The sequence below is a fragment of the Solanum stenotomum genome, chromosome 10, assembly GCF_019186545.1.
Source record: "Solanum stenotomum isolate F172 chromosome 10, ASM1918654v1, whole genome shotgun sequence".
Lineage (NCBI taxonomy): Eukaryota > Viridiplantae > Streptophyta > Magnoliopsida > Solanales > Solanaceae > Solanum > Solanum stenotomum.
Window position 1 is genome coordinate 55,710,631 of NC_064291.1, and position 9,960 is coordinate 55,720,590.

The 9,960-nt window shown below is 28.1% G+C and overlaps 1 protein-coding gene and 1 pseudogene across 1 annotated transcript; both read left to right on the forward strand.

Annotated features, from left to right (window-relative positions):
• Window positions 1-1,946: 1,946 nt before the first annotated feature.
• Window positions 1,947-4,083, forward strand: LOC125843215 (uncharacterized; annotated as a pseudogene).
• Window positions 4,084-6,453: 2,370 nt separating this feature from the next.
• LOC125843216 (uncharacterized) lies at window positions 6,454-9,157 on the forward strand. The gene is made up of 8 exons (XM_049522427.1): window positions 6,454-6,615; window positions 6,684-6,776; window positions 6,868-7,062; window positions 7,261-7,314; window positions 8,079-8,234; window positions 8,351-8,404; window positions 8,529-8,669; window positions 8,786-9,157. Exons 1-8 carry the CDS (start codon window positions 6,454-6,456, stop codon window positions 9,155-9,157), a joined length of 1,227 nt encoding a protein of 408 aa, XP_049378384.1.
• The last annotated feature ends 803 nt before the right edge of the window (window positions 9,158-9,960 follow it).

The following is a 9,960-nucleotide window of genomic DNA, read 5'->3' on the forward strand; positions in this document are numbered from 1 at the left end:
ACGATGTTGATCAAACTATATCATATCGATAAAATAGAAGGAATAATTTATAGTACAAACAACTGCTACTTGTTCAAAGGCAGCTCTTTGGTTTCAATATTAGACCAAAATATTTGAAAGCAAAGTTAATCCGTAATCGATACTCATGATAAAATATATATATATATACTCGATAAAATAATTGATATGCGAAGAAGTTAGTCTATAGACCACGACTAAAAATGAGGAACTTCACAAAAAGTAACAAATATATTCTTGAAAACCAATTCCTATTTGAAACAAAAAAAAAATCTCTAAAAAGGTCATATAAATTAAACACACAATTGTTAATTCCCCAAATTTTAAAAGATTTTCTAAATTTTTATATTCCAAAGATTTTAATAAATTCACAAAAATATATTGTACAACTGTGTAGGATCCTAGAGAATTTGTTTCCTAGGATGCCCACTATTTGCAGTTTGCTGTCATTATAGTGTACTTTATTATCCACGAATCAATGTTTGATATCTGTATTGAAATTTGATTATGTTCGTAATGTGCACTGCAAAGCCTATTATAGAGATCATTTTCATAATCAAGACTCAAATTCGGTTTTTAATTAAAAATAAAGAGATCGTAATCATCTTACCACAAACTTTTATTGATGTTATTTTAGTAAATATCTAAGATAATAATTGAACTTTCTTGTCAAGGATGAAATTTCTTGTATCATTCTGTAATTACTAGATGTCACTTTCTTTCTTTTTTTTCTTTATTGACAATTATGACTACTTCAAACTGTAAATAGGCAAATCGAGATGTAAATTCCTCGATTCGATAATTCAAAATTCAATTCAAATAATTTGATAATGGGCAAATTAAATCGAATTTACATAATTTGATAGCAAATTTCGAACTTTGAGGACTTTATTGATAAAATAAATCTCAGTATGACAATTTATAACTCCAACTGTCATAAATTTTTCTATTTTTTTTTTAAAAAAATTGTAGTAAAATAGTTGCATATTTTATACTCCAGCAAATAACCTCATCCAAAATTGTAATTTTAATCAAACGGAAAATTTACGTGTACATTTTGTTATTAAGTAAAAGAAAATATATTTTTTCGAGAAAATTTATCCTGAAATTATCAAAAACTATTTATTCATACGTACTTTTATAATCTTTTAAGTTTTAACTCCTCTTCACTATATTGGTTTTACTTCACTTTTAACTTTTAAGTCATATCACTTGCTCCCTTCGTTCGAATTTACTTGTCAAAATTTTTATTTGACACATCTATTAAGAACATGATAATTAGTATAGTGAGTTTACTATTTTATCGCTATTATTTGATAGTGTTTCAAATATATTTACTCACTAAAATTTTTCATCAAATTAACTCAATATTAATAAATTGAATGTATAATAAGGAATTAATTTTTTTTTATCCTTTCTTGATATAATGACAAGTAAAAATAAAATCAAATTAGAAAATATTTGATCTATAGTCAAAAATTATTTTTGGATTTTACTTGGAAATGAGCAGTCAACATTTATATATAAAAAAAAGTCTTTTTGTGGATTCTAATGATCATAATTATAAAATTACATTAAATTCCTCACCTAATTTCTATACAACACCTTCATACATAAGATTAGCAAAGGTGAGATGTGCTTATGTAGCTCAACATTCTTACATCTAATTAATCAGGTTAGTACTTTGTTTAGTGTTCTTTTTTTTTTTACCCACCCTAGGAGCTTCCACCCCTTTTTGCTCTTTTGGTGACTTGAACTCGCAATATTTGGGTTGGAAGTGAGGGGTGCTTACCATCCAAGCAACTCCCTCTCGTCTTTGTTTAGTGTTCTCATTTCATGTTAATTAATTTGGTTAATTAAACATTAGTCTTGTGTATATCAACATGTTCATACTTATAAATAAGTTTTATTAAATTTAGGTAATATTGATGCATCAAAGAATTTTTGGAGGATTTTTGTTGGCGCTGTATTTTCTTCTGGATTACAATGGGGTTCAAGGAGAAATAAAGTTGTCTAAATTAGAAGACTTAGAGATAGAGAGACAATTCAAACTTTTGAACAAACACGTCGTCCAAACAATTAAGGTATATCTTTGAAAAATAGAAAAAATTTATGCATAGAATTTTGTTGAGTGATTTTGATTTATAATCAGTGTTTGGTTCACAGACTATATATGGAGATATATATGATTGTGTGGATTTTTATAAACAATCTGCATTCGATCATCTATTACTGAAGAATCATAATTTTCATCCCAAGGTATGTCTCTTGAATGCCCATTTTATGTCAAGCCTTCTAGAAATGTGTATACAACATTGTGAATTGCAATACTTATTTAAGTTTTTAATTGTACAGATGAAACTTACTTTAGAAGGAACAAAGCAAAATGTTGTTAACTCATCAACTAGTTCATTATCAAGGATAAGGTTAAAAGATAACAGTTGTCCCCCGGGAACAGTTCCAATAAAAAGAATTACAAAAGATGATCTTATCATACAAATAAATATGCCACCTCCTAAAGATGTTACATTTAATGCTCAATTGACTGCGGTAAGATAATGTAACACCAATTTAATGTTTTAACTAGAACAATTATACTTACATAAATAGAATTCATAATTTAATTTAAAGAATATAACAATCTAAAAACACAAAATTTACAAAAATTTTTTTGAAGATATTGCATATAAAGATCAAACATGTTTAGCTTTTCATCATTTCAAAAATCTCATATATATTTTGTTGCCTCTTTACAGGATAACAACAATAGTGAGCTAAAAGGAATATACATAGCTTCACAAGGATACAAGGTACATGAATATGAATACTCACTTTCTCATTTTCAAGTTCATTTTTTATTTTTGATTTTGATTCCACCCCCCCCCCCCCCCCCCCCCCCCCCCACCACTTTTACCATGTATTTATTGTTTATCTAAAGATAAATAAATAAAAATCAAGATTTAACAATAAAATATTTCTAATGTGTTGACAAAAAATCATTTACTACATACAGGTTGTAATAGTTTGAACTGAAAATAATTCAGATAATGAATTTGCGGGAGCCGGAATGGTAGCTAGTTTATGGAATCCTCATGTTTATGGTCAACAACATAGTGCGTGTCGATTAAAAAAATTCAAAAAGAATCAGATATTATACAAGTTGGTTGGAGAGTAAGTCTAAAGTCTTCAATAATTCAATTAATTATTTTATTTTAATTGTGATATCTTCAAGTGTGTTAGAATAACTATCAACTCAATCATCATAAAATATATATTTCGAATTCTAGGCGGACCCAACACTCTATGGGGATACCAAAACTAGGCGCTTTATACATTTTCAAGTAAGTTTTCTTATAATTTACTTCAATGATTTATATGTCAATTTTGTGAAGCTAGTATTATTATTATTTTGTTTATTTATGTCAATTTACATATTTAACTTATATATGATATATTTATGTATGTTTTGTAGGCCGGTATTAAGCAATGTTTCATTATGTCTTGGTTTTGTTATAGTGAATACTGAAATATATATTGATATATTATATGAGCGTGTGACACGTCGTGAAGCTATAGTTTCATGGGAAGACACAAAGTTCATCAGTAATGTATATTCTATATTTCTTTTCTAGTGGTTCTTTCAATTTATTTCAACAAAATATTAACTAAGACATTTCTTTTTATAAAAAATATAAGGATCCCGTCAATGAAAACTGGTGGCTTCTTAAAAAAGAACACATACAAATTGGTTTCTCGCCTCAATGGATCTTCACTGACTTGGGTAACTTTGCTTCAAATGTTGTATGGGGAGGAGTGGTATATAGCCCTCCGGGTGTACCTGAACCTCAAATGGGTTCCAGTTATTTTCCTATTCAAAACAATTATTATGATGCTTACTGTAGAGGACTTCAACTTTTAAATGTCCAAGGTGAAACTACAGACGTAGATAGAATAACTATACATGTCGACAATGTTAATTTGTACAAGGTTATTGACATACCACATGCCAGACCTGGAATTTTTCAACATTTTGTGTACTATGGGGGACCTGGTGAGCTTGCATAAATTCAAGTCTTGTAAATTACCACTATCATGGTATTTAATTTCTAGGCCAATGAAATATATAAATTAAGCTCTTTTTCTAGTTATGCATACCTAAAATACATCCATATATTTACTTGCATTTTCCAATTATTTTGTTTGTATCCCAAAAAAAAAACTTGTATTGTCATAAAAATGAGTAAAAATGATAAAAACTAAAAACAAGTTTTTAAAGGATTATAAAAACAAATCTCTCTCTAATTTTGAACAAGTGACTTTGAATAGATATTTATCTGATCTTACATTGCTGTGAATTAAAGGTGTCGAATTTTACCCTTAAGAATATTGAAAAACTTACTAATATGTGCAATTCGTCTATACTTATTTATCTATACTACAAAATGTATGTATAAAAAAAATTACATTGCTTATATGTGTGTATTATTTATACACAACTTTTACATTTGACGACTATTTTATGAAATAGATCATCCAACGATATTGGACTGTAATTATCCCAAAATTATAATCGTTGAACCTACTCGTGTCTAGGAGGGTTTAGCTAGGCATTTATTTATTGTGGGGTGATATGGGGAAATCCAAGTTAGCTCATATACATATATATATATAAAGTTCAAATTGATATATCAATACGAAAACTTATAAAAACATGAATGAAATAAATATTTTTGGGCTTTGTTGATTAGATATAGTAAATCCCAATTCGATTTGATAATACGAATTTCGGTGATTTATGCTCACTCCTAATTCCACCCATAAAAGTATAATCACCTCTTATTTTCTTATGGATGATTTTAATTAAAACTCATCGTTCATTTATCTTTTAAGTCTTAATCCTCATCAGATAAATTAAAATGTTGAATGATGATCTATTTATTAATTTAATTGTAGTCAGTGTTTATATTTCTCGATTTAATTGTAGTCAGTTTTTATATTTCTCAATTTAATTGTAGTCAGTGTTTACATTTCACCATTTAATTATAGTTAATTAATATACATTATTAACTCATTTAATCACTTATCATGGACCATAACATTATTTTACAGACTAATTATTTATTTATTAATTCAATCTATTTTTAACTGCAAAATTGTGCATTTATTATTATTTTTTGCTACGTGCTAATAGTGATATTTTAGTAAGATATGTCGACCTAAATTATTCTATCGTGTGATATATTAGTAGTACAACAATAAAATCATATCCATCGAAATTCACAAATGAGGTCAGAGGAAGGTAGAATGTACGCTGACCGCTGTTAATTTTTGATAAAAAAAAGTTATTAGGGAATCTTCATTCCAACAAGATATATACAAACAGTATATATACAATATATACACAAATAAGATGGTGAATTTAGGCCCAATCAAATCTTCCAGGCCCAATGATAATGGGCCATGTACTTAATTGGATCACTTTTAAAAGGCTGAAGGGGATGCATTTGGGCCTAATGGTCAAGCCCAGGCCTCGGCAATAAAGTGTGATAGGATTAGCATGTGCAAGGTTATGCATTTAGGCCTAATGGGAAAGATCAGCCCCCATTCAAGCAGCAAGTTAAAACAAGGAAATTTCACGCAAATCTCATTGTGTGAAGAGCTAATTACATTATATTCTTATTCTTTTCCAAATTACAAAAATCTCTTCAATTTGGTGGAATCTGGATACATCCCAAAACGTCACGATACATTGACGATTTCGGATATATCTCTCAGTCCCGAATACATCGTGTCTCAGTTTCGGATACATCACTCAACGTTTTGATACATCACGTATATCATGATACATTGCGTAAAATGATATATCTAATTGATACATCGCGTAAGGTGATATATCCATGGTCAAATAAGTTGTGTATTTAAATAATTTTTCCTTGACATTCGAGTATTTTAAATTGTGCTTCAGCCATTTAAGTTAGAAAATTCGTATTTATATTACTTGAATTCGAGTGCTTTATTTTTTTTTATAATCAAACGCTAATTTTGAAATAAAATAAAAAATAATAATCTTATAGTCAAATGGATTCCAGTAGAAGTCAAAGAAAATTTGTATAGATTTGGTTATTATATAATTCTAATGTGAAAATGACTCATAGTCATAAATAAACAACCAATATTTATTACGAGAAAATCTGTTTGTGAATTTAGTCAAAAATAAATAAATTAAATCCATCATCTCTCTATATAAAAAACATCTTCAAAATATTAGAAAAGATGATATACACTAATATCATTGTAATTTTTCTACATCTAATAAATCAGGTTATTTCTCTATTTGGTGCTTTTATTTTATGTGAATTTAATTTTTTGCTGAGCTTTAGTCAGATGTATAACACCACATTCATCCTAATAAAATAAATTTGTGAATTCAGGCAAATGTTAATGCATCAGAGAATTTTGGGGAGACTTTTGGTGGTGATATATTTTTTTCTGAGTTATAATAATGTTCAAGGAGAAATAAAATTGTCCAAATTAGAAGATATGAAAATGGAGAAACAACTTAAATTATTGAACAAACCCGCTGTCAAAACAATTAAGGTATTTCTTTGAAAGTTCACAAGCATTTAATTCTTTTGAGTGAACATTACATATGTGTTTTTTCACAGACTATATATGGAGATATATATGATTGTGTGGATTTCTATAAACAACCTGCATTCGATCATCCGTTATTGAAGAATCATAATTTTCATCCTCAGGCATGTCTCCTGAATGTATTTTTTATGTTGATCTTTTCAAATACACATATATGATTCTGTGATATACACAATTTATATTTTGAATATACAGATGAAACCTACTTTATTCAGAACAAAGAAAAAATCAGAAAACTCATCAACTACTCCGTCGTCAAGGACGTGGTTAAAAGGTAAAGGTTGTCCCCTTGGAACAGTTCCAATTAAGCGAATTACAAAAGAAGATCTTATTAGACAAAGAAGTATGCCTCCACCAGAAAATGTCATATTTGATGATCGATGGGCTACGGTAAGATAATGTTACACAAATTTATTATTTTAGCTTGACTAATTCACTTAAGAATTTAGAAATCTATAGATCTATTTATAGAATACTAGTTTTAAAAAACTCAAAAATTACAATTTAGAAAAATCGAGGCTTCATGTGTAAAATATATTTAATTTATTATACTTTTGTAATCTCATATATATTTTATTCTCTAAACAGTCTAACAATAATAGTGAGCAAAAAGGAATAAACAACTCTTCACAAGGATATAAGGTACATAAATATATCAATTCCTCTTCTCATTTTTTATTGTGTTCTTTGTCCTTTAATTGAATTTGAAACATAATATTATATATATATATATATATATATATATATTGAAATATGCTTTCATTGTTTTTTCTTTGTTTTTTTTAGTTAGGTTTACATGAAATAAAAATAGTTAAATTTCCCAATTTGAGTTGGGTTTATTAGGAGTATTGACCACAAATTATTTGTGTTAATTATGAGTCCTAACTATTCGCTCATCAAGTTATAAAATATATACAAAATGTATCGGTAGTGTATAAATATGTATATCATATGTATGAAAATATATATATATATATATATATATATATATATATATATATATANTATATATATTTTCATGCATATGATATACATATTTATACACAATATATACACTAATAATGTATACATTGGTCATTATAATCTAGCTGTCAAAAGATATATATCTGTAACTTTTTAAAATTAATTCTCAAATTATCTTTCATTCATCCACTATATATATATTTTCCTGCATATGATATACATATTTATACACAATATATACACTAATAGTGTATACATTGGTCATTATAATCTAGCTGTCAAAAGATATATATCTGTAACTTTTTTAAATGAATTCTTAAATTCTCTTTCATTCATCCACTATTTCTATAGACTTATATTTTACTCAAAGATATATAGATAAAATTAAGATTTACGAGAAAATATACATTACAAGTTAATGAAATAATATTTATTACATACAGGTTGCAATAGCTCGAACTCCAATTAATCCAAATAATAAGTTTGCGGGAGGTGGAATGTCAGCTAGTATATGGAATCCTCATGTTGAAGGTCAACAACATAGTGCATGTCGATTGAAAATTCAAAAAGAACAAGATATTATACAAGTTGGTTGGAGAGTAAGTCTAAGCTCGTGGACAACTTAATTAGTTATTTTATCTTAGTTTTAAAAGTTTCTAAGTGTGAAAATAACTATCAATTAAAGTCATCATGATATCTTTCTTTCAAATTGTAGGTGGACCCAATACTCTATGGAAATACTCAAACAAGGCTTTTTATACATTTTCAAGTATGTTTTTATAATTTACTTTAATTATTCCTTTCTCAATTTTGTAGAATTAATAATTTTTTGACTTATCTATGTACCTCAATTTATATATTTATCTTGTAAATGTGATATGCATGTTTTGTAGGCCGGTAAAAAGCATTGTTTCAATATATTATGTCCTGGTTTTGTTATAGTGAGCCATGAGATACCTGTTGATATGTTATACGATCAAGTTTCACATCGTGGAGATAATACATCATTGGAAGACGAAATGGGGATCAGTCGGGTACATGCTAGCTATGTTTTCTTTTAGTGCTTCTTTTAATTTATTTCAATTTGTTCAATAATTAATAGTTGAAATATATATATAAAACTAATTCATTGTTTTTCTAAATATATAAGGATCTAGTCAATGGAAACTGGTGGCTTCTCATGGAAGATAATCATATAAAAGTTGGTTTCTGGCCTCAACGGATCTTCACTAGCTTGACTAGCTTTGCTACGGATGTTGAATGGGGAGGAGTAGTATATAGCCCACCAGGTGTACCTGAACCTCCAATGGGATCGAGTTTTTTCCCCATTAACGACACAACTTATGATGCTTATTGCAGCGGACTTCAAGTTTTAAATGCAAAAGGTGAAATGATAGACGTGGATAGAGTAATCACACATGTCGACGATACTAATCTATACAAGATTGTAGACTATCCACATGCTAGTCCAGGAAAGTTTCAACATTATATACTTTATGGTGGACCTGGTGAGAACGCATAAATCCATGTCTTGTAAATTACTACCACCATGGTACTTAATTTTTATACCAAAATAATATATATATAAGTTTTTTATTTCTAGTTATGCATGTCTAAAATACTTTCATAAGTTTACTTTCATTTTTTAATTATTTTGTTTGTGTCCACAAAAATAATCATGTTGTCAGTGTAATTGTGCGCCTGTATAAAGTTTAGGTTTTTATGTATTAAAATGACATAAAAATCTCTATAATTTTGAACATGTGAATTTGATTAGATATTTAACGGTCTAATTTTTAGTGAGAATTAAAATTATCGAATTTAATCGTTAAAAGTACTGAGAAACTTGCCAAAATATTTAGTAAAATCAAGGACAAATTACTTAACTAGTCTCCTTTACTTACCTTAATATTCATTTATCCCTACTTATTTCAAAATTTTCAAAAATCCTTTACTTTACCTATGTATCCCGCATGTATCCCGTGCACAAAACTATGTATCCCACTATGTGTAATGTATCAAACGCTATGTATCCCGTGCACAACGCTATGTATCCCGCATGTATCCCGTGCACAACGCTATGTATCCCGCAAACATCATTTTTAAGGGATTTTTGGTAAATAGAAAACTAGAAGGGATAAGATATTATTTAGTACTTATAATATGTGGTTCTTATAATTTATACTAAAATCAATACTATCTCAAGTACGAACAAATAGAGAAATTGAGCTTTTAAGCCCAATCTCACTCCTTTGGGCCTTAGGCCCACCTCCCTTATATTTTCTGTTGGCATGGTATATCAACCTTTATATAGAATTGACATAA

Bases quoted from the DNA above. Each gene is read 5' to 3' on its own strand.
- LOC125843216 (XM_049522427.1), top strand. From the start codon at position 6,454: ATGTTAATGCATCAGAGAATTTTGGGGAGACTTTTGGTGGTGATATAT. The intron at 7,063-7,260 runs GTAAGATAATGT...TTCTCTAAACAG, and splicing joins TTGATGATCGATGGGCTACG to TCTAACAATAATAGTGAGCA. The intron at 7,315-8,078 runs GTACATAAATAT...TATTACATACAG, and splicing joins ACTCTTCACAAGGATATAAG to GTTGCAATAGCTCGAACTCC.